We start from the raw sequence: 26411 nt of genomic DNA, 5'->3' as shown, positions 1-26411 counted from the left end.
GTTGCGGAACGCAGATTTTTGGCAAATTTCGCATTCTCTGCGGAACGCTAAATTACCCGGATTCCGCAAATTACGCAGGCGGAACGGAATTTACCGCCCAGGCCTACTTTACATGCATTAAAAGAATCTTCATAGCAGTTGAAATCTCCAAGTAATTATGCTTTACTCCGCCAATGCTTGAAGAGTTGCAGTAGTGCTAAATACAAACATTCCCTTTTTTCTGGAGTTTCACAACTGAGATTTTTGTGAATCATAAGATTTCCTTTGTCATGTTTTTCCAAACATTCATCACATCGAATTACTGCCTATTTATTTCATTTATATTTTCAATATAATTTCTGTTAAAGCTGTTACCTTGCATTACTTCATTGAAACCTACGTTTTCCAGATGTGGATTTCAAAACTCTACTTCATGTAGCCGCAAGACCTAGACTTACCCAAATGATTCCTTGTGACTTTGAATATAAACTCGCCAAGCTTAACCGATCTCAACATATATAGAATCCAATTTCTCGATGTGAAAGCATTTTCAATCTAAAGCTGTACAATTTTTGACTAAAACTCTTCTCTTGTGAAAATTCTTCCAACATTTCCTTCAACTCTGTCTTTTCAGATTTTTTTATATATGATGTAATATCGCAAGCAACAGCAATTGAATAATCTGTAACATACTGGATATCCATGTTTGCATTCGAAATTATCAAAATCACTTGATTGTAGTCATTAATATATTTTGAATCTTCAGTTCTTCTTATGTTCTATGTATTCTTCGGAGATTTTCTTGTTATAGTATGTCTTACTGCTGACATAAAACTATTGACTCTTCCTTTTGAAATTATTGAACGTGGGAGTCCAAAATACATTTTGGATAAAATGTTCCCTTTGACTTGTAATTTTGTCGATAATATTTTCCACATTGATGACTTTGAAAATGTAAAACATGTTCTCTTAAGCTCTCTTCTCCTCTTTTTTAGGGGATGGTACAGGTAACATGCTCTTCGATAAAAGACAAAATAGTCTCATTAGAATCAGTTATAACTTTAGGTGGATCCTTGATCCATAATAACTTGTGTATATGATGAGCACCTCTAGCTTGGTACTCAAAAGAAATCAGTAACTTCTTCAAGAGGTGGATTATTTTTATTGCAGATAAAAGATATCATAGCTGAAACATATGATTAAAATATCTGCAAACATTCACAGGATCAAAAGAACACAATTCACCGACTGTCTTTAATTCAATATTCTAGACATGTGAATTTGCTTGTCGAAGAAATTCAAGTAAATTGTCCAAGCATCTTCAGCAAATCTAAGTTGTAGAAACCAGATAGGAGTACCTGAGTTTCTTAACATGCATTCACGTTTTCCATGATGACAATATCAATACTCATTAGTACTATGTTGATACGCCTTCAAATTAATTAACTGAGATTCCAAATGATCATCTCTTTATTGAACTTTGTGCATAAATTCCTTTGCAGAAACATGTGTAAGATGTACTCCTGTTTTTAATATGTGATTCACTGCATATGAAAATCCAGACAAGTCACTTCCACATTTAAGATGAAATATAAATGGAATACACTGTTGAAATCTTTGATCTTCTTAGTACGATTGTGTTGTCCGGTATTCTGAAGCTGGAATCTGTACTTCTCGTTTATCATATCGTCCACTATCTCCAGTGGGAAACAGTTGTGGAAAACAACAATCTTCTAAATATTTTTCCCATACACTCATGGGAGTTCCCATTGCTTTCTTCATTTGAAATAATTCAACAGGGTTTCCAATGACATCTTTTGAATGTAAAGGATGTATACTGTAATGTTTGTGAATCTCTTTACTCCTGCTCTTGTCCACTTTTTGTATTTGCCCAGTTGAATTTTCTGTATATTCTTCTCAACATATTTCCTTGTCTTCCACATTTACAAACTTATAATAAATAATATTTTGTATAAGATATAACGTAGCCTTTTGAAGTTTGGTGACATCTACTAACTCTTGTCATATTTTCCTACTCTTTGTTGGTACACCATTAACTAGAATAACTACAGGCTCACCTTCCTCTCTCTCTATACCAACAGTTTCAATATTTTTTTAACCTAAATGTAAGTACACAACTCTTCCTTTCTGACCTCTTTGTAAATCTCTTGGACGCATCTTATTTGTTTAAGGCTCCATGCAAACTATAACCTGAAAAGGGTGCACAGATTGAATAAGAATGGATTCATATGGATTTAAATCTGCCATTTCCAGAGGAATAGCTACCAACTCCAAGATATTATGTACTGCTTTAGCTGGCATTTTGTCCTTTTCCAAAAAGTTGTAACAATATTTACAAATAAGTTGATCAGTACCCAACTCAAAATGACCTTCCACCAACAAATAGGCACCAAATTGCTCCCACTTATCCATATTTTCCTTTTCATTTTTTAAATACACATCAACATTCCTAGTTTGACTTCTATTTTGAGTATGCTGACAACAAATACAAACAGACGTTGGTATTTCACATGAAATTATCTTAAACTTTGTAATTTCTTCTTCAAACTTTTCAGTACTAATGTATTCAAACTGTGGTTCAATACCTAAACTTATCAAACTTTTACTTTCTCTACACTCTTCTTGTGAATCAAAGAAACAAAACTGTATATTATCACAAACTTATTTTTATATCCAATACTGATCCATACAAAAGAGTTGTTATTTGTTTCACTTAAAGATAATGCAGGACTTTTTAAGTAGTACAATCTCCTTAGTAACGTCCACATTTCTGTGTGATAAACTGTGAATATTCTTAAATGATTAAAAGTACTTTTACACACTTTTCTAGAAAGACAAGCCAGAAAATGACCCTGCGACTCAGTATATTTTCTTACTTTGCACGGATCTAGTCCTTCGACATCTTAATCTTCTGTTTTACACTTTTTGTATTATATTGTTGCAAGAAAAGTCACAGTATATCAATGAATTTCTGTTGAATACTACAAATACTACGACAATCCCACTTACACACTGGAGAATGTCCACGTCTTACTTGAACTTCTTTAGCTATTACTTCTTCCACATTTCTAGAAACCATCTTTTCTTTTTCAATTGGACAACCATCCATTACCTCGTAACAATAACCCCAGGTATCAACTGTGTGAACTAATTCATTTTGTTGAAAATTACTTTCTTCATTAAAAAAAGGCTCAGTACCAGAAGTATGCTTTCATTCACCAGAAAAAGCTTTGCAAAAGTTACTTCTAAAAAACAGTCTTTTTCTCATTCATAAAGTGCAATGTTTTATTCAATATTTTCATTCTCTTCAATACCAAAATAAATAATTTCCGTTTCAATTCAAAAGCAGTATTTACTACACTTTCAATCTATTGCTTCTTCTTAAATGCGGCAGATCTTTTTTATACTTTTTACAATCTTTTAATACATGTTTAATTACTCTATTACGAAACATTTGTCCACGTATGTCCTTAAATTGTTTCTGTCTTTTTGTAACATGTGCTTCTTTTCCATTGTGTTTCTCCATTTGCTTCTTCTTTCTTCAAAAAAAATTCTTTCCTCCTTTGATTAGTATTTTTATTGTTCTGTTCTCTTACCAGAAGCCACTTTATCCTGAGCATCTTTTTGTGTTTTTCTACTCCACTCATTTTATTAGGTACTTCTGTTTCTTTTATCAAAATGGTTGAAACATCTGCAAAAACACAAGAATAGGTGGTCACACAGCCAAAAGGAGAAAGGAAAATAATCCAAAAGATTTACAAATAGCAAAATGAAATATTCATACAATACAGCTACTGAACAATGTAAGAAATGCAGAAAAAAACAACAGAGATACAGAAAGAGACAACATACTTGCAGAAAGAAGCAAGAAAAATGAAGAAACAGGCAAGAGAAGTGAGAAAAAGGCAAGAGAAGTGCACAAAGAGACAAGAGAAGTGCAGAAAGAAAGAAAAGATGTGCATAAAAAGGCAAGACATGTAAAGAAAGAGGCAAGAGAACTGCAGAAAGAGGGAACAGGGATATAAAAAGAGGGATGAAAAGTGCAGAAACAGGAAAGAGGGGTACAGGAACAAGCAAAATAGGTGCAAAAGAGACAAGAGGGGTACAGAAAAAACAAGTGAAGTGCAGAAGGAAGCAGAGAAACTGCAGAAAGAAGCAACAAAAATGCTAAATAAGACAACTGTGGTGCAGAAAGAGTCCAAAGAGGTGCAGTAAAAAGGTACAGAAAGATGCAAGATAGTTGCAGAAACAGGCAAAAGAGGTGCAGAAAGAGAGAAAAAGGGGTGCAGTTAAAAGCAAGAGAGGTGCAGAAAAAGTGAACAAGAGTACAAAAAGAGGCAAGACATCTGCACAGAGAAACAATAGAAATGAAAAAAAGAGGCACGGCAAGAGAACTGCACAAAGATGCAAGAGAATAGTTGAAATAGGCAACTGAGGTACAGAAAGACAGAAGAGGGGTGCAGAAAGAGGCAACAGAAGTACAGCAATAGGGAAGAGGGGTGTAGAAAAAGCAAAGGGGAGTGCAGAAAGAAATCAGTGAGGTACAAAACAAGGCAACAGAGGTCCAGAAAGAGCAAGAGAGGTGCAAAACAACTAAGAGAACTGCAAAACAAAACTAGACAGATGCTGAAAGAGGGAAGAGAAGTAATATGTGCATAGGTAGATTCTCCTTAACTGTATGACTGCATGGTAGTGCCTAAGTAAAAGGATGAATATAAGAGTAATGGTAAGATCATTTGATGAGTTTATATGTAGTTCCTAACAAATTGTATGACTAGATGGGTTCTACCTAAGTCAATAGTTCAGTGCTAGAGTAGAGCCTCAATATTAGAATGAATGCACCAATACTGCCAGGGTGAATGTATCAATGCATCAGAAATACCTGACAGAAGCTATCACTACAAGCATAAAGCATGGTTTATTGCATTCTGTCCATCAACTGTAGTTTTTGTATTTGTCAACCAAGTGGGATGGGTATGCTCATACGTGAGTCCCATGCTCTCCACACCACTGGAGTCAAGCTATCCTGGTTGAAGATGGCTGATAGCCAGAAACCGGTCCTAGGATGCTTGATTCCGGTCCAGGAAAGACATGGCTTGGCAGTTCAGACTGAACTGTTCCCATGAAGCACAGGGTCATGGCTGATTTGCAAATGGCCATGTCTGTACTCGGGTGGTGTGGAGTGCAAAAAAACGATGGATTTAGGCCCAGATCTCTGTACTGGGGTGAATGTATGACATTGTTCTGCAATCTGTCCATCAACTTTTGTTTTTTCATTTGTCACCCCGAGTGGGATTGGTATGCTCAGATGTGAGTCCCATGCTCTCCACACCACTGGAGTCAAGCTATCCTGGCCGAAAAGGGCTGATTGCCACAAACCGGTCCTAGGATGCTTGATTCCGGTCCAAGTAAAGACATGGCTTGGCAGTTCGGGTTGGACTGTTCCCATGAACAGGGTCAAGGCTGATTTGCAAATGGCAATTTCTGAACTGGGGTGGTGTGGAGTGCAAAAAAACGATGGATTTAGGCCCAGATCTCTGTACAGGGGTGAATGTATGACATTGTTCTGCATTCTGTCCATCAACTGTTGTTTTTGCCTTTGTTACCCGAGTGGGATGGGTATGCTCAGACATGAGTCCCATGCACTCCACACCACTGGAGTCAAGCTATCCTGGCTGCAGACGGCTAATAGCCAGAAACCGGTCCTAGGATGCTTGATTGCGGTCCAGGAAAGATATGGCTTGGCAGTTCGGGCTGGACTGTTCCCATGAGGCACAGGGTCAAGGCTGATTTGCATATGGCCATGTGTGAACTGGGGTGGTGTGGAGTGGAAAAAAACGATGGATTTAGGCCCAGATCTCTGTACTGGGGTGAATGTATGACATTGTTCTGCATTCTGTCCATCAACTGTTGTTTTTGCATTTGTCACCCGAGTGGGATGGGTATGCTCAGACGTGAGTCCCATGCTCTCCACACCACTGGAGTCAAGCTATCCTGGCTGAAGATGGCTGATAGCCAGAAACCAGTCCTAGGATGCTTAATCCAGTCCAGGAAAGACATGGCATGGCAGTTCTGGCTGGACTGTTCCCATAAGGCACAGGGTCATGGCTGATTTGCATGTGGCCATGTCTGAACTGTGGTAGTGTGGAGTGCAAAAAAACAATGGATTTAGGCCCAGATCTCTGTACTGGGGTGAATGTATGACATTGTTCTGGATTCTTTCCATCAACTGTTGTTTTTGCATTTGTCACCCCGAGTGGGATGGGTATGCTCAGACGTGAGCCCCATCCTCTTCACACCACTGGATTCAAGCTATCCTGGCTGAAGACGGCTGATAGCCAGAAACCAGTCCTAGGATGCTTGATTCCGGTCCAGGAAAGGCATGGCTTGGCAGTTCGGGTTGGACTTTTCCCTTGAGGCACAGGGTCAAGGCTTATTTGCATATGGCCATGTCTGAACTGGGGTGGTGTGGAGTGTAAAAAAACAATGGAGTTAGGCCCGGATCTCTGTACTGGGGTGAATTTATGACATTGTTCTGCATTTTGTCCATCAACTGTTGTTTTTACATTTGTCACCCCGAGTGGGATGGGTATGCTCAGACGTGAGTCCCATGCTCTTCACACCACTGGAGTCAAGCTATCCTGGCAGAAGACGGCGGATAGCCGGAAACCGGTCCTAGGATTTTTGATTCCGGTCCAGGAAAAACATGGCTTGGCAGTTCAGACTGGACTGTTCCCATGAGGCACAGGGTCATGGCTGATTTGCATATGGCCATGTCTGAACTGGGGTGGTGTGTAGTGCAAAAAAATGATGGATTTAGGCCCAGATCTCTATACTGGGGTAAACGTATGACATTGTTCTGCATTCTTTCCATCAACTGTTGTTTTTGCATTTGTCACCTTGAGTGGGATGGGTATGCTCAGAGGTGAGTCCCATGCTCTCAACACCACTGGATACAAGCTATACTTGCTGAAGACGGCTGATAGCCAGAAACCAGTCCTAGGATGCTTTATTCCGGTCCAGGAAAGACATGGCTTGGCAGTTCCGGCTCGACTGTTCCCATGAGGCACAGGGTCAAGGCTGATTTGCATATGGCCATGTCTGAACCGGTGTGGTGTGGAGTGCAAAAAATGATGGATTTAGGCCCAGATCTCTGTACTGGGGTGAATGTATGACATTGTTCTGCATTCTGTCCCCCAACTGTTGTTTTTGCATTTTTCACTCCGAGTGGGATGGGTATGCTCAGACGTGGGTCCCATGCTCTCAACATCACTGGAGTCCAGCTATCCTTGATCAAGACGGCTGATAGCCAGAAATCGGTCCTAGGATGCTTGATTCCGGTCCAGGAAAGACATGGCTTGGCAGTTCAGACTGGACTGTTCCCATGAGGCACAGGGTCATGGCTGATTTGCAAATGGCCATGTCTGAACTGGGGTGGTGTGGAGTGCAAGAAAATGATGGATTTAGGCCCAGATCGCTGTACTGGGGTGAATGTATGACATTGTTCTGCATTCTGTCCATCAACTGTTGTTTTTGCATTTTTCACCCCGAGTGGGATGGGTATGCTCAGACGTGGGTCCCATGCTCTCAACATCACTGGAGTCAAGCTATCCTTGCTCAAGACGGCTGATAGCCTGAAAAAGATCCTAGGATGCTTGATTCCAGTCCAGGAATGACATGGCTTGGCAGTTCGGACTGGACTGTTCCCATGAGGCACAGGGTCAAAGCTGATTTGCATATAGCCATGTCTGAACTGGGGTGGTGTGTAGTGCAAAAAATGATGGATTTAGGCCCAGATCTCTGTACTGGGGTGAATTTATGACATTGTTTTGCATTCTGTCCATCAACTGTTGTTTTTGCTTTTGTCACCCCGAGTGGGATGGGTATGCTCAGACATGAGTCCCATGCTCTCCACACCACTGGAGCCAAGCTATCCTGGCTGAAGACGTCTGATAGCCAGAAACCGGTCCTAGGATGCTTGATTCCGGTCCGGGAAAGACATGGCTTGGCAGTTCAGACTGGACTGTTCCCATGAGGCACAGGGTCATGGCTGATTTGCAAATGGCCATGTCTGAACTGGGGTGGTGTGGAGTGCAAGAAAACGATGGATTTAGGCCCAGATCTCTGTACTGGGGTGAATGTATGACATTGTTCTGCATTCTGTCCATCAACTGTTGTTTTTGCATTTTTCACCCCGAGTGGGATGGGCATGCTCAGACGTGGGTCCCATGCTCTCAACATCACTGGAGTCAAGCTATCCATGCTCAAGACGGCTGATAGCCTGAAAAAGATCCTAGGATGCTTGATTCCGGTCCAGGAATGACATGGCTTGGCACTTCGGACTGGACTGTTCCCATGAGGCACAGGGTCAAAGCTGATTTGCATATAGCCATGTCTGAACTGGGGTGGTGTGTAGTGCAAAAAATGATGGATTTAGGCCCAGATCTCTGTACTGGGGTGAATTTATGACATTGTTCTGCATTCTGTCCATCAACTGTTGTTTTTGCATTTGTCACCCCGAGTGGGATGGGTATGCTCAGACATGAGTCCCATGCTCTCCACACCACTGGAGTCAAGCTATCCTGGCCGAAGACGGCTGATAGCCAGAAACCGGTCCTAGGATGCTTGATTCCGGTCCGGGAAAGACATGGCTTGGCAGTTCAGACTGGACTGTTCCCATGAGGCACAGGGTCATGGCTGATTTGCAAATGGCCATGTCTGAACTGGGGTGGTGTGGAGTGCAAGAAAACGATGGATTTAGGCCCAGATCTCTGTACTGGGGTGAATGTATGACATTGTTCTGCATTCTGTCCATCAACTGTTGTTTTTGCATTTTTCACCCCCAGTGGGATGGGTATGCTCAGACGTGGGTCCCATGCTCTCATCATCACTGGAGTCAAGCTATCCTTGCTCAAGACGGCTGATAGCCAGAAATCGATCCTAGGATGCTTGATTCCGGTCCAGGAAAGACATGGCTTGGCAGTTCAGACTGGACTGTTCCCATAAGGCACAGGGTCAAAGCTCATTTGCATATGGCCATGTCTGAACTGAGGTGGTGTGGAGTGCAAAAAAACAATGGATGTAGGCCCAGATCTCTGTACTGGGGTGAATGTATCACATTCTTCTGCATTCTGTCCATCAACTGTTGTTTATGCATTTGTCGACCCGAGTGGCATGAGTGTGCTCAGGCGTGAGTCCCATGCTCTTCACACCACCGGAGTCAAGCTATACTGGCTGAAGACGGCTGATAGCCAGAAACCGGTCCTAGGATGCTTGATTACGGTCCAGGAAAGACATGGCTTGGCAGCTCGGATTGGACTGTTCCCATGAGGCACAGGGTCAAGGCTGAGTTGCATATGGCCATGTCTGAACTGGGGTGGTGTGGAGTGCAAAAAAGGATGGATTTAGGCCCAGATCTCTGTACTGGGGTGAATGTATGACATTGTTCTGCATTCTGTCCATCAACTGTTGTTTTTGCATTTGTCACCCCGAGTGGGATGGGTATGCTCAGACGTGAGTCCCATGCTCGCCACACCACTGGAGTCAAGCTATCCTGGCCGAAGACGGCTGATAGCCAGAAACCGGTCCTAGGATTATTGATTCCGGTCCAGGAAAGACATGGCTTGGCAGTTCGGTCTGGACTGTTCCCATGAGGCACAGGGTCAAGGCTGGTTTGCATATGGCCATGTCTGAACTGGGGTGGTGTGAGTGCAAAAAAACAATGGATTTAGGCCCAGATCTCAGTACTGGGGTGAATGTATGACATTGTTCTGCATTCTGTCCATCAACTGTTGTTTTTGCATTTTTCACCCCGAGTGGGAGGGGTATGCTCAGACGTGGGTCCCATGCTCTCAACATCACTGGAGTCAAGCTATCCTTGCTCAAGACGGCTGATAGCCAGAAATCGGTCCTAGGATGCTTGATTCCGGTCCAGGAAAGACATGGCTTGGCAGTTCGGACTGGACTGTTCGCATGAGGCACAGGGTCAAAGCTGATTTGCATATGGCCATGTCTGAACTGGGGTGGTGTGGAGTGCAAAAAAACAATGGATGTAGGCCCAGATCTCTGTACTGGGGTGAATGTATCACATTCTTATGCATTCTGTCCATCAACTGTTGTTTATGCATTTGTCGACCCGAGTGGGATGAGTGTGCTCAGGCGTGAGTCCCATGCTCTCCACACCACTCCACAGCCAGGATAGCTTGGCTGAAGACGGCTGATATCCAGAAGCCGGTCCTAGGGTGCTTGATTCCGGTCAAGGAAAGACATGGCTTTGCAGTTCGGGCTGGACTGTTCCCATGAGGCACACGGTCAAGGCTGATTTGCATATGCACATGTCTGAACTGGGGTGGTGTGGAGTGCAAAAAAAATGATGAATTTATGCCCAGATCTCTGTACTGGGGTGAATGTATGACATTGTTCTACATTCTGTCCATCAACTGTTGTTTTTGCATTGGTCACCCCGAGTGGGATGGGTATGCTCAGACGTGAGTCCCATGTTTTCCACACCACTGGAGTCAAGCTATCCTGGCTGAAGACGGCTGATAGCCAGAAACCGGTCCTAGGATGCTTGATTACGGGCCAGGAAAGATATGGCTTGGCAGTTCTTGCTGGACTGTTCCCATGAGGCACAGTGTCAAGGCTGATTTGCATATGCTCATGTCTGAACTGGGGTGGTGTGGAGTGCAAAAAAATCAATGGATGTAGGTCCAGATCTCTGTACTGGGGTATTATTTATTTATTTATTTATTTAGAGGATTTATTTAGCGCTGGCTGGACCCAGGGGTATCAGAGCGCTTTACATCTTTGAGACAAGAAGGTCAGTAAGACATGGGTCATACATAGCATAAATGAGTATAAACAACATATAAGTCTCCGCTAGACATATTTCAAAATGATAAATATGGGAAATAAGAACACCGAAAAGTGGGAGATGTGATAATCAAAAATAACCAGGCATACATTGAAAAGAGAGCCGGAAAATTTCAGAGGAGGATAGGGAGGTTGGTGGTCAGATTGGGTTTGTAAGGACGAGAGGACGAGGGGCAGAAATGAGGGCAGGCGGAGGACAAGGGAGGGGGGTGCAGGGAGGAGTAAAGGTGGTAAACAGGGAGGTGGAAGTGACGAGGAGGAAGGGCGAAGTAAGGCTGAAATGAAGGGAGGGCGGATGTATCTGAGGTCGGACAGATGTGGCCAGTAGAAGATAGCAGATAGGATTATGGTCCCCATTATTTATTGAGGAGATGTAGTTTGAGTTCTTTTTTGAAGCAAGGGTAGGAAGGGTTGCAATGAAGGTCATTTGGAAGGGCATTACAAATGCATGGACCGTTGCCGGAAAAGGACCGAGACTGGGTGGTTTTCTTTTTTTGAAGCGAGGGATAAGAAGGAAGGTGTTTGTGCTTCTCAAGGAACGGGAGCAACCGGCTTTTGTGAGTGTGTTAGCGAGGTAGGTCGGTATATTCTGATGGAGAATTTTGTGTGCAATGCAGGGTGTTTTGTACGTGGATCTACCTTCAATGGGGAGCCATTTAAGGATTTTAAGGGTAGGGGAGATGTGGTCGAATCGCTTGCAGTCTGAGGTAACGCGCAAGGTACAGCACAGATTTAAGCGGTGCGAGGTGGACCTTGGGAATTCCGGTGAGAATGGCATTGCCATAGTCGATGCGAGAAAGAACAAGGGATTGGACTGCTAGTTTGAAATCATCGTTCGGGATGAAGGGCTTGATTTTCTTAAGGTGGCGGAGAGTGAAGAGGGCTCCTTTGGCAGAATTATTGATGTGTGTCTTGAGGGTTAGGAGGTCGTCAAGGGAGATACCTAGTGATTTGACTGAGGAGGATAAAGATAAGGAGCAGTTGAGGGCATTAAGGCCAGAGATCCAATTCTGAATAGGGAGCTGGTTGTTTTTAGGGGAAAAAAGAATTATTTCAGTTTTTTTATGGTTGAGTTTGAGGTGGTTAGTGTGGAACCAGGCTTGAATCTTGATGAGGGTGTTGTTGAGGTGAAGGATGTCAGCATGGGTTTTAATCTTATAATAGAGTTGGGTGTCATCGGCATAGATATGGTAGTTGATCCCGGCTTGTTTAAGAATGAGTGTGAGGGGTTCCATGATAATGTTAAAGAGAGAGGGAGAGAGGATGGATCCTTGCGGAACTCCTAAGGAGATAGAGGTAGGGTTAGATAGGCAATTTTGAATTTTGATTTGTTGAGAACGGTGTTGTAGGTATGAGACGAACCATTTGTGTGTCATACCATTTAGGCCGAATCGATCTTTAAGAACATTGAGTATAGTAGAGTGGTTAACAGTATCAATCGCTGTAGAGAGATCAAGGAGGATCAGAAGGCTAGATTCACCATTGTCGCGTGAGTGGTGGATGTCATCAACAATGTTTAGCATGGCGGTTTCAGTGCTGCATCCTTTCCTAAAGCCAGATTGGAAGGGGTCTAGTAAGTTAAAGTGTTCAATGTGTCTCTCTAGTTGGAGAAGAACACATTTTTCCAGGGCTTTAGAAAGAAGGGGAAGGTTGGAGATGGGACGAAGGTTATTGAGGTCGTTTGGGTCTGCCAAAAGATTTTTGATAATGGAGGTGATTTGGCCTAGTTGCAATAAGTTAGGGACACAACCGGTGGCAAGGGAGCTGTTGATAATAGAGGTCCAGGTAGGGGTGATGATATGTTTGAGCTTTTGGACAAGTTTGGAGGGAAGAGGGTCTTTGGTGTGGGAGGAAGGCTTGAGTTTGGCATTGTATGACATTGTTCTGCATTCTGTCCATCAACTGTTGTTTTTGCATTTGTCACCTTGAGTGGGATGGGTATGTTCAGATGTGAGTCCCATGCTCTCCACACCACTGGAGTCAAGCTATCCTGGATGAAGACGGCTGATAGCCAGAAACCGGTCCTAGGATGCTTGATTACGGTCCAGGAAAGACATGGCTTGGCAGCTCAGACTGGACTGTTCCCATGAGGCACAGGGTCAAGGCTGATTTGCATATGGCCATGTCTGAACCGGGGTGGTGTGGAGTGCAAAAAATGATGGATTTAGGCCCAGATCTCTGTACTGGGGTGAATGTATGACATTGTTCTGCATTCTGTCCATCAACTGTTGTTTTTGCATTTGTCACCCCGAGTGGGATGGGTATGCTCAGACGTGGGTCCCATGCTCTCCACACCACTGGAGTCAAGCTATCCTGGCCGAAGACGGCTGATAGCCAGAAACCGGTCCTAGGATGCTTGATTCCGGTACAGGAAAGACATGGCATGGCAGTTCGGTCTGGACTGTTCCCATGAGGCACAGGGTCAAGGCTGGTTTGCATATGGCCATGTCTGAACTGGGGTGGTGTGGAGTGATAAAACACAATGGATTTAGGCCCAGATCTCTGTACTGGGGTGAATGTATGACATTGTTCTGCATTCTGTCCATCAACTGTTTTTTTTGCATTTGTCACCCCGAGTGGGATGGGTATGCTCAGACGTGAGTCCCATGCTCTCCACATCACTGGAGTCAAGCTATCCTTGCTGAAGACGGCTGATAGCCAGAAATCGGTCCTAGGATGCTTGATTCCGGTCCAGTAAAGACATGGCTTGGCAGTTCGGGCTGGACTTTTTCCATGAGGCACAGGGTCATGGCTGATTTGCATATGGACATGTCTGAACTGGGGTGGTGTGGAGTGCAAAAAGGACGATAGATTTAGGCCCAGATCTCTGTACTGGTGTGAATGTATGACATTGTTCTGCATTCTGTCCATCAACTGTTGTTTTTGCATTTGTCACCCCGAGTGGGATGGGTATGCTCTGACGTGAGTCCCATGCTCTCCACACCACTTGAGTCCAGCTATCCCGGCTGAAGACGGCTGATAGCCAGAAACCTGTCCTAGGATGCTTGATTCCGGTCCAGGAAAGACATGGCTTGGCAGTTCGGGCTGGACTGTTCCCATGACGCACAGGGTCGTGGCTGATTTTCATATGCTCACGTCTGAACTGGGGTGGTGTGGAGTGCAAAAAGAATGATGGATTTAGGCCCAGATCTCTGTACTGGGGTGAATGTATGACATTGTTCTGCATTCTGTCCATCAACTGTTGTTTTTGCGTTTGTCACCCCGAATGGGATGGGTATGCTCAGACGTGAGTCCCATGCTCTCCACACCACTGGAGTCAAGCTATCCTGGCTGAAGACAGCTGATAGCCAGAAACCGGTCCTAGGATGCTTGATTTCAGTCCAGGAAAGACATCGCTTGGCAGTTTAGGCTGGACTGTTCCCATGAGGCACAGGGTCATGGCTGATTTGCATATGGCCTTGTCTGCACTGGGGTGGTGTGAAGTGCAAAAAACGATGGATTTAGGCCCAGGTCTCTGTACTGGGGTGAATGTACGACATTGTTCTGCATTCTGTCCATCAACTGTTGTTAGAGCTTGAGATAATACATGAATGTACGCATATTGCCTGTGATTCTATCACTGCAGAATTAGTACGTGGATCAATGTATGAATGTATGGAAAGTAACTCTGAGAAACTATGAGTATTATTGTAATGCTTGGACAATTACATAAGTGCATCAGTACTGTCTCAGTGAATTCATGAGTGCATAGATACTTGCTGAGTAAATGTTTTACTTGAATTGTAGTGTCTAGCTGACTATATTCCTAAATACAAGCATGCACATGTATGTACCTTTTCCTAGTAGCATCATATGTACAAGAAACATACAAATACATATTTGCCAGTGTTTTATAGCTCTACCGTCTTTTTAGCCATAACACATGAGCGAATACATGTGCATGCAGACACATACCTCAGTCATAAGACTAAAAATTCCCATAAACTTGACAGACTGCACTTCCCATTTTAAAGAGACACCTAATCTTATGCGGTATACTTAAATGTGTATCTCCAGAGACCAAAACAAGCTAATCCAACTACTAATCCTTCTACCAAAAACTCTTAAACCTTACTTTAGGGCTACAGCTTCACTATTCAGCAACTACTCAGAGAGTCGGGTCTAGCCAAATACAAAGCAGCAATTTCTTCAATGTGTCTGTTGAAAGTCTCACCATATTGCAAAGAGCCTGAATGCATGTGTCCATACCTTTTAAAAGTGCCATCATATATGACAGAATCATACAAATAGATACATAGTGGGTGGTGCCTAAGAGAATGGATACCTGGATCGGTAGTGCCTGAGTGAAAAGTTCAGTGCAAACGTACTGCCTGGGTGATTGCATGAGTACAGCAGTACTGACTGGGTGATTAGAAAAGCGCAGCAAAAATACCTTATACAAACCCTGAGTGCAAGTCTAATGAATGCATGAAGACAAGAGTATATCAGTACATTTTAAAATGACACATAAAGGTATGCAGCATATTTGAAGTATACATCTCCACCGACCACTACAAGCTAAGCAAATCACTTCTCCCTCTGACAAAATGTTTTAAACCACAGTTTTGGACTACCGCTTCACTAGTCAGTAACTACGCTGAATGTTGCACCCAAGAAAATACAAAGCACCAATCTTTTCAATCCATTTGTTAAAACCCTCACAATAATCCAGAAAGCCTGCTTACATCTGTCTGTACTTTTTAAAAGTGGCATCATATACCAAAGACACATAAAAATAGATGGTTAGTGGGTAGTGCCCGAGAGAATGCATAACTAGTTGCGTAGTGCCTCAGTGAAAACTTCAGTACAAGAGAACTGCCTGGATAATTTCAGAAAGCCAACCCTAATCCTTCTATCATGCTACTATCTACAAACTATTTCAATACTCCTGTCATTACAATTATACAAAGTACAATAGAGACCTGTAGAGTTCATAACGTATTTCATACATCACCTTTGTCTTCTAATTTCAACACTTGGATATTTTTTTAAAGTAAAAATATCACTAGAAACAATAACGCTGTCCCTCTCTAATTTCACTCAAATAAATGTATGTATCAAATCACATTGCTTTCATCATTATTTACAATTTTAAAACACATTTCTATTAGTTAGACATATTAACCCTTTCTAACTGTCTTCAAATGATGCCCTAACTGCTTCTGTGATTTTCTGAAGTCACAACTCCACTGTGGTAGAGTCGCAAATCCATATGGGAGTTCAAAAACCTATTTTTAATAATACTAGTATAGATGTTCAACAACACACTACTTCTCCACATACTGATGCCTTAGAAAACCTTAATTTACTAATTTGGCACTTGTATTCAAGTATCCATTGCACATTTTAAGGGATGTATGTCACTACCACGCACACTTTTACAACGCGTACCATTACAACGCGGTTGTAACAACGCAAGTCATAAAACGACTTGCGTTGGGGGGGGGCGCAAATTTAAAAAATATAATTTACTATTCCAACACCAGTCCCCGTGGATAGTAGGGAAGGTGCTGGGATAGTAAATTAAATTATTATTATCCTTGAGCGCCACCCAGCGCAATTTGTTGTAACAACTTTCGTTGTTATAACCGCGTGGTAATGGTACTTCGTTGTAACGCTCGCGTTGTAAACGTTGAATACCCATTTTAAGTCCACAGTTAAGTTTCAACCCTTTCCCCATTCTACCTAATGCCAGTTACCATAGTAACAGTTCATGTAAAATTCAACTGTACTAGCAGGTCACAAGTTCACAGTAGTTTCATGTTTCAACACACAAGCTTACTAATGCATACAGCAGGAGTCGCTGACTTTTGCAAAATATTACCTATGGTATCAACTGTACCTTTCAAACATTTTTTAACAGAAAATCACAAACATGATACCTCAGCAAAGAAACATGCATCCTATTTTTGAGTGCACAATCGCGATGAACAGCCAATCACTTATCAATATTACAAAAAAACAACATGTTATCCACAACTTTATAACAAACAACATGCTCTCCACCATTTTAGATACCTCTCATTCTACCAACTGACTACCTAAGCTACGGACATCTTTTGATTACTTCCAGACATCCCTTCAAGATGCTCACAGTGTGGGTTGTAGAGCACAGCTATGTTTTCTGGTGCAAAAGGTATGCTGAACGCAGAGGTAGTGCCAAAAACCTAGTTTTGGAAAATGTGTATATTAAATGGATTACACAGAGAGCGTTAAAGTGGCACCAATTGTTGTCTTTCATTAAAACCTCTTTGTATCTCCAACCCCCTGACCTCATGATTGTGCACTGTGGTGGCAGCAATGACCTAGGCACATTGACTGGGGTAGGCCTGGAAATGATAATGAAGAACACTGTTGCACAATTGATGTTGCTTTTGCCTGAAACTGTCTTTATATACTCTAACATATGCCAAAGACAGAAATGGAACTGGTCAAATCAATTCTGTCCACAGTTGCAGAAATCTAGGAAGAATGTCAATAAAGCTGTTTCTGCATACCTCAGAGATCAGAGAATGGGATCCATAAACAACAACGATCTACGTTTTGATATGGACAACATCTACAGAAGTTACGGAATGCACTTCACAGATCAAGGAAAGAGTCTTCCTCAACAACCTTAAGCTGTGCATCCATGTGGCTGCAACAATAAATATAACCCAACAATGAATCTTATTTTTTTAACAACACACTTTTTTTTTTATTTTGCTTGGAGTAACAAACCCATCCCGGTTGCACAGGGGGGCCGCGCTGAAAGCCGCAATGGAGTTGTAAATCCAAGCACACAAGAAAAAAAATGCTCCACATTCTTATAACTTGAATTCTGCCTCGGGCCCCATCCCCCAGGCCTAGTCATTTCGTACTATAATAAAAAACTACCCCCCATCTCACTGGTGGCTTTAAATGCCCCGGGACTCCATCCCCGGGGCATTGCCTCGTTTAAAAAAAAAATCCCCGGAGTGGCCCCAAGAATCCCATACTCTGGGCCTGGCCCTCACAGTGGAAACGGCGGAAGGAGCCCCAATGCCCCCACGGCCCTGCCACCTCCCTGCCTCATGGGGATCTGGCATTGCATTTGCTCAAGGGGAGCTGCTGACATGCAGCTCCCCTTGTGCAAAAGCAATAATGCTTTGCTACCATGGAACTGAGAGCAGGTTTCCAAGAAGCAAAGCAGTGTTTGCTATGACAGGGTCGGAGCAGTGCACCTGCCCTGTCATTACAAACTGCAATGTCCCAGGGATGGGCACCCCAGGACATTGCCGGAGCCGGCCCTGAGGGGTGGCAGTCCCCAGGGTCATAGAGGGCTCCAGGAGGAGGGCTGCGGGCCCCCATCCCCTTCTAGAATTAGTCGAGTGGACCCCCGCATTACAATACGTAGAGCCCCGGGAAGTGGCGGTCCCTTTGGCTTGGGGGGCCCACGAGGCCCCCAAATAATTAAATAAAGCCTCAGGGAGGCCCCAGCAGACACCCCAATAAAAATTAATAATTATCTCTGGGACCTGGCCCACCTAGGGGCTCATTCAAATGAAGCGCAGCATTAACTTTTTTCAGCAGATTTCACTCATACAGAACCATTGAAATTCAGAAGTTATATTTAACTGAGAAATATATAACTTGTTGAATTTCACAATTTTTGTAAGAGTGAAATCTGAGCCTAACTATAACGCACCAGTAACCCTTGTTTTTTTCATTGAATTTCTAAGGTTTTTAAAATTCTGTTTCCTAACTGTAACATCCCTGGAACATTTGATTTTTTAAAGTAAATTTGTAAGCTTTTTGAAATGTTATTTCCTAACTGTAATCATTAACCCTTGACACTGAGTGCCCGATTCTGATGTGGTGAGGAAAGCATTCCCACCTAGGGCTAGCTGTCCCCTTCTCCTTTGATATGGCTGATACAGCAATAAGACCTGAGGTGGAATTTACGAGGCCAGTTCGGAATTGGGGGAAGATCAACATGCCAGAACTCAATAAACTACTGATCAAAACACTTCCGTGTGTTGAACTACCAATTGCTGCACTTAATTGCGCCACCGAACTCTGGCTAACCACTGCAGTCAATACAGCGCTTCCAATGACATCAAAGCCCGCATTTTCATACCATCCCCCTGCTCCATGGTACTCGGAACAACTTAAAAGCCTCCGCTCACATTGTAAGACCTTGGAGCGTAAATGGAGACAAGGCTATTCTCCTTCACGTAAAGCCATATATAAAGAAGCCTTGAAAAAGTACCACAACAGTTGTAAAACTGCTAAAGCAGACTACACAAGAAAAACTGTGACTGATGCACAAAACTGCCCAAAGGTGCTATTCTCTGTTGTCAAAAAATTGACTGGTGCTAACTCTACCCCTCCTCCTCCGGCACTTGATGTCACCCAGTGTCAGTCCTTAGCGGATTACTTTATAAATAAAGTTGATCTTATCTATGACAATTTCACTACACTTCCAGGTACTACGTACACTGCCCCTGATATAGTCCAGGAATTGGAAAACACCGACACTGATGAAGTAATCACTACTTGGCAGCCCTTAGATGCCATTTCCTTCCTCTCCTGTTTAAATAGTGTGCGATCGGGCTCCCCACAGGACGCTCTCCCGGCCAAAATACTAAAACAATTAGATCCCCTCACGCATCCCACCATCATTAAATTACTCAACGCTTCTCTGAGCGAGGCCCATGTCCCACAACCTTGGAAACACGCCATGGTTGTACCGTTATTGAAAAAACTGGGTGCAGATCCTTCAAATCCTGCTAACTTTCGCCCTATATCTTTATTGCCAATCTTCTCAAAGATACTGGAGAGATATATACATTCTCAGCTCTCTAAACTGGTTGAAAACACTGGTTTCCTCCATCCTTCTCAGTCAGGCTTTCGGCCTAGGCACTCAACTGAGACAGCCCTCCTGGGGGTGACAGAGAGTCTTAGGCACGGTGTCGATCAGGGAAACACCATGGCGCTCATCCTGCTGGATTTGAGCGCAGCCTTCGACACCGTGTCACATTCCATCCTCATTGACTCTCTGAAATCTCTTGGTGTGGCAGGCCAGGCCTTGGCCTGGCTGGTGTCTTTCCTCAACGACCGAAGCTTCCAAGTGTTTTCTTCTAAAGCAGCCTCCGCCGTCTGCCCATCCACCCGCGGCGTCCCCCAGGGCTCAATTCTTAGCCCTTTATTATTTAACATTTACGTTAAACCCTTGGCAACCATAGTTGAACAAGCTGGGTTAACCCTGTTTTCTTACGCAGACGACACCCAGATCGTCTTCTCCTTATCAGGGAGAGACGTAAACAACATCTCCGCACTCAAGTCGGGCCTCACTCTTGTGGCCGATTGGATGGGGAGAAACTGTCTCAAGCTGAATGGGGAGAAGACCGAGGTGGTCATTCTGGGACAGAACAAGCATCTATGGGGTCCCCGCCATTGGCCCACCGAACTGGGAAATGCGCCTACACCATCTACTGCAGTTCGTAACCTGGGTGTCATTATTGACGACAGGCTAACTATGAGACAACAGGCTACTAAGGTTTCAGCCATCTGCTTTTCAACTTTGCGGTGGCTTCACAAGATTCTGTGGATGCTCCCCCTCTCCTCTCTCAGAACCATAGTCCAGGCACTTGTAACATCACGCCTGGACTATGGCAACATTCTCTATTTGGGAGCAGATAAAGCCACTATACATGTGCTGCAGGTGGTGCAAAATGCGGCTGCGCGCCTGCTAAAGAACGTCCCCAGACGCACCTCAGCCACTGCCGCCTTGCGTGACCTTCATTGGTTGAGCATCCCTGAACGCGTTAAATTCAAGGCACTCTGCTACATGTTCAAGGCTAAGCAGGGCAGCGCCCCAGCATATGTTCAGGGGCTGGTAAAACCCTACAGACCCCTGCGCTCACTAAGGTCATCGGACACTGGTAATTTCACAGTACCAAGATGGAAGCTGACAAAAATGTGAGGCAGCTCCTTTTCGACTCTGGGTCCTAAATACTGGAACTCCCTCCCATTGGCATTAAAATCTGAGACCAACTTACTCCGCTTCCGAAAGGCTCTGAAGACCCTGCTTTTTACTAAGCATGACCAATAGTCGGCTGAGGCCTCAAGTCAAGGTGACACTCCCTCTTTCTTCTACAGTCTATCCCTGGCGCCGGGAAACCCATTGTGGGTAGCTGTGCGCGATACAAGCTTAAATAAATAAATAAATAAATAGGGCCCGATTATGAGGCGGTCTGGAAGGCCTCCTAACGGCATTTTCTCCTTCCGAATCTGATTGGGATTGTGTCTTCACGACTGAGGGCCAGATTTTGATGTGGTTAGGAACATAGGCTCCCATAGAAGTCAATGGGAGACCAACTAAATCATATCTGGTAGCATCCGGATGCATCATACTTGGTCGGTCAGACTCTCCTGATTCCAGTTGTTTGGAAACCATTTCCAAACAGATTCGATTGGGAAGATTTCCTAACCGCATCAGAATCTGGCCCTGACTGTGCAAGAGTGTCTCAGTGGGTGTATGAGTGTCTGAGTAGGTCTGTAAGTGAGTTAGAGAGAGTATGAGTGGAACTGTAAGTGGGTGTTTGAGTATCTGAGTGGGTGTGTGAGTGGGTGTGTGTATGAGTCTTTAATAGGGGTGGATGGTAAAGTCTGGTGCTGGAACACAGAGTTCAGCAAAAACTCAGCCAACCACCAGCAGAGCGGAGTTTATCTGCACTCTCACCCCTAGACTTCATCCCCCAAGAGTAGTGTGCCAAGAGACACGTTTGCAGAGTAGTTGAGAAAGGGGCTAGGGCCTCTGATCAGGCCTGAGCAATCCTGATGGGTGGGACTAACTGCTGCCAATAATAGGTGTTTTTGGCCCCCAACAACCCTCAGGAGCAAAGGGGAATACATCCCACAACCAGTAGTACACCAGGAGGCGCATTTGCAGAGTAGTTGAGAAAGGGGACAGGGCCTCTGATGAGGTCTGGGTAATCTACCTGTTGGGAACTTACTTGTGGCAGCAAGAGAGGTTCTTGGCCACAACAACCCTCAGCAGCCAAGCTGTTTCAAGTTAAAAGTTATAGATTAAAGTTTATATTTGTACCTTGACATTTTCGAGGATACAGCTATAGCCCAGTGAATAAAAATAACTTGTTGGGGTTAGTCCCTGGAGAAACATGCAAACATGACCATGCAGAAAAGGCGGATTTGCTATATTTTAAAGTCACCACGCTACATTGTTAATGATCTCTGTCATGTATTTTGTAAGCTATGTTTCAAAGTGCCAGATGTGCGATACTTTTCTTAGGTCACAAAATTGGGCCATTTTCGACCGGAAATCATTTTTCTATACACAAAGCCCTATTTTGCAATTTGGTAACTTATCACCTAGTTGCAAAATGTGTTTGCAATTCCGTATTAATAAGGGGCATGTTAAGAGCGTCTCTAACTAATAGTGACTCACAGTGGTATGTGTGAGGGTTTTGGTACCGAAATGCGTCCACAAAACATTAACATTTTACTGCCTACTTCAAGTAGGTGGTAACCCATTCTCAAATGGGAAGGAGTCTTCTCCTTTGTGAATGTTTCTAAAAAAGTTATTTAAGCTCAGGAAGTCCTACAGCTGTCCTATTTTGTTATATATTGTTAGCAAATGGTGTTGCAGCATTTATTTAGGATAGTGACCATTTCTGTTTTGATGCACATACCTGTGGCTCTGGATATTTGACTGGGAAGAATGTCAATGATCAAACAACAATGCCAAAAATAATCTTTTCTACTTTACCATATTCACTACAGGGGTCCTTGCTTCCAACCATATAGCACAAACTGACCTCCAAAACATAGAAAAATACAAAAAAGAAATTTTGGAAGTTGGCCACAGTTTGTGTGTGGATCCGGCCGTGATTGCTGGAATCATTTCTCGTGGATCCTGTGCCGGTGCTCTCCATAACATTGAAATGTGTGAGGATGGAGACGCCTTTGGTTTGATGGGGGTAAGCACCATTACCGACACAGGAGTAGCATGGCGTTATATATACAATTCTCATCAAATACTGTTTCTAAATGTATGTCTGAACTGGTCATATGGAAACATAATACCAAATATGTCTTTGAATTTTAGATTAGCAAAACCTGGAACAAGGTCAGAGGTGCCTGGAACAGTAAAGAAAACATTGCCCAGGGTACAGAGATTCTAATCAACATGATCAGGGCAATCAAGGGAACGTTTTCAAGTTGGTCTCAGAATAACATCTTGAAAGGTCTGTATCAGTACACCAGAGGCTATTTCCTATTGCTTGTGTTCAGTCTCACTCCAATCCTCAAACCCACTCAGATCTCTAGGGGTGCCAATTCTCTCAAGAATTGTGTTTCCTAAGGAGTGAGGTCTGCACTTACCTCTGTAAATGAACCTAAGTGGGTTGGGAGACCACTGATTTAAAGGCTAGAAGGGTATTATTACAGGGTGCATGGGATTTGCAGCTCGCAGATAATTGGTGCAAACTCAAGTACAAGCGGAACTCTAGCGGATGAACCTTTAGTTCCAGACTGAGGCATGACCTAATAAATCAACATTACATCAATAACATTGAAGCAATTAGGCCCCACAATGGTAACATAGTGTAGTAGATTTGCAAACCATGAAGGTTTAGTAGGATATTAGCAAAGATAGAAAACTCAAATCATTTAATGTTGTCAAAAATCAGTAATGACTATATGAATATATACATCAGTATGATTCAAATCAATTCAAAATAGCAAATACAAAGACAAACTGCTCAAGGCTTTTGTGAGAAATTGGTTTGTAGGTTGCCTCAGATGTAGGTCCAGGTCAAGCAACAGCCACAAACTCTGGCAGGGTGAACCACAAAAAGTTACCAGATTATGTTGTGCTTAACCTTGGGTAGCTTGGCCCAAAGAGAGTCATGTTCAACTTAGAGGTAATATGTAAAGTTTATTTGCAGCACACCAACAGTAATCAAGTAAAAATACCACTACAATTTTGAAAATGAGAGTAGGTTTTAATAAATCATTTGACACCAAAACAACAAAAATGTAATCAGTAGATTCAGAGATATGATCTTTTAATATTGTTTAGGAAAAAAAACTAGCACATTAAAGTTCTTACCGCGGACATCTATTCGTGCAAGACCAGTTCCCCCTTGAAAAATATGGCCAACCACGATGGAGTGCTAGCTGGATACAAAAAGTGGATTGGGGCCAGTCAGCGCTTACCTTCAGACTCGATTTTCTGAGAAGGTAAAGTTCAATGGGGCAGGGTTGCAAGCAGTGTCCGAGGAAAGAGCGTCATCATCAGGGCGCTGCTAGGTGAAGTAGTGGTGAAGAATAGATTTCTACATTTGTACCAAGTCACTTTTATGGAAGTCAAAAAGCTCCAGTGGGATGAGGAAGGAGGCTATAGCAGAAGAGAATTCCAGGAGGCCTATGTCCCATAAAGCAAAGGACCACTTACCAAGATTTGATGCTGTGGAGAAGAACGTAATAAACTGCTGCAAACTCAGTTTGATCGGAGATGCACTGCAGGTGGATCAACATGCAGGCTTGTCCCAGTCTTTCCTTAGTTCTGTGACCAGTTTTTAGCCCAGAAATTTCTAAGCTTCAGATTTTGGCTATCAGAGTACTTTTAGCACCACCCCAAGAGTCCAGGACTGAAGGGGTACCACTTGGGGGGTTAGGACTCACTCAGGCTGGGTCCAGGACCAGGTTCAAGATGATGGGGGCCTGTTATACCCCTTTAGCTGTGAAGAGGGGGCCAGCAAACTAGCCTTTGGAGTCAATTTGGTAGTCTTGGGTTCCAGATAGTGAACTAAAGAGCTGTTATGTGAGCTCTATTTTTATACCTGGTGCCTACTTTGATGTGGGAGCCGTTTTGATAGGTTTCTCTTTGAAGTGCTTAGAAACTCTTGACTCCCCTGCCCTGACTTCAGGGTGGAAACAGAGATGACGTGGGGGTGACAAACCCTTTGTGTGAATGCAAAACATAGTCTATTCAGCTGCGAGTGTGGCTGTGTCCATCTCCACCCCCATCCTGCCAGCAGATGGCCATTCAGGTACCTCCAGTTCCTCTATTGTGTGACTGTCTAGGAGGAATTCACAAAGCCTACCTGCCAACTACACCCAGTCATGTGATGTGGGGAAGGCTACAGGCACCAAAGTTGCATTTTTTAAATTGTAATTTAAAATCTAATTTTAATATTAAAGAGGATTTTTAATTAGAATTTCATAGATACGAAACATGAAGTGCTATCTGTCACCAGTCAAAAGTAAGCAAGGGGACACACTGGTCAGTGTAACCATGTGCTTTATAAGCTCAGTTACATACATACATACACACATAAGACAGCCCAATGTTATCTGAGATGTGTAGGTGTCAAAGAAGTACAAAATGAATGTATTTGCTTTGCACTCTCAGGACAAGTGAAAAATAAAAGTACATGTGCAACACTTTAATTGCAATGCACCCTGTCCTACGTGTCTCCTAGGGCCTACCTTAGGGGTGACATATATGCAATGAAAGGGGAGTTTAAGGCTTGGCAAGGGGGTTATAAGACGGATTGTCAGTTAAAAACTGCATTCAGGCGGCGATTGCAAGCCTGAGACGTGTTTAAGAGCCCATGTCAGTGGATGGCATAATAAGTGGTACATGCCCATTAATTGCATTTAATTTACATTCCCAGGGTATATGGTATACCACTCTACAAGGGACTTATAAGTGAATATTACCATGTTTAGCAGGGTGAGCACGCACTGGTTAGCTGTGGAGAAGTGAACAGAATCCTAAGGCCAACAAAAAAAAACATCAGTGCAAAAAAAGTGAAAAAAGATAAAACGTTTGGGGTAAGAACCCCCTAGGGCTGAAAGGTCAAACAGTTTTCATGAAGCAAATCGAGCAAGCAGAGCATTCCATGAAGGGACGTTCCATAATATGCTTAACTAAGAAGTCAGGTAAGTTGGGTAGACATCAAGCAGACGGTGTCAGCAGGTAAAGCCTATAAAAGACAGAAACAAATTAAGATTCAGTCGAGTGAGTGAGAACGTATTTGCCCAGGAGTTTAAATCTTTTGGGAATGAGAAAGGGAGCATCTCTTCTGAGGAGAGTGGAAAGGGCACCTACATCTACCTGACTCAGCAAAGGACAATTACAATTGCAAATCTTAAGTGAAAACTAATTATCCACAGTTCCCATGAACAGAACCAAACAGGATCAAACATTCCATGACAATTCAGTGCCGGCCTTCTTCTCAGCCATCACACAATGTAAATATCAGCGGCATCACTTTTAAGAGATATCATGTATAAGATGAAACATTGTGGTAAGCACGTCCAATGTGCAGGAGCAGCGGTTCATTATTTAGCTCACCATGGAACTCATGTCGATAAACATTAATCATACACTGAAACTATCAGAACACAGTTCTAATCAGATCATACTCTTGAAATTTGGCTCCTGAAATGAGAGAAAGAGAACCAAAATGTATAGCAGCCAAAGGAGCATTGAAATTTAGAGTGAATTATTTAAATTGAGACCTAAATTAGCAACGGTCAACTTT

At 43.2% G+C, this 26411-nt stretch overlaps 1 protein-coding gene across 1 annotated transcript in view; it reads left to right on the top strand.

The window, feature by feature from the left end:
• Nucleotides 1–26411, top strand: part of LOC147697176 (lysozyme g-like) — a 185418-nt gene that overhangs the window by 96495 nt on the left and 62512 nt on the right. The window contains exons 3-4 of the mRNA XM_086936116.1: nucleotides 22639–22835; nucleotides 22964–23102. Of these exons, the coding sequence (XP_086792242.1) occupies nucleotides 22639–22835; nucleotides 22964–23102 (336 nt within the window). The remainder of the gene's footprint in view (nucleotides 1–22638; nucleotides 22836–22963; nucleotides 23103–26411) is intronic.

Source organism: Lissotriton vulgaris, chromosome 8 (genome assembly GCF_964263255.1).
Source record: "Lissotriton vulgaris chromosome 8, aLisVul1.2, whole genome shotgun sequence".
Taxonomy (NCBI): Eukaryota; Metazoa; Chordata; class Amphibia; order Caudata; family Salamandridae; genus Lissotriton; species Lissotriton vulgaris.
This window is presented reverse-complemented; position numbering and strand designations above follow the sequence as displayed.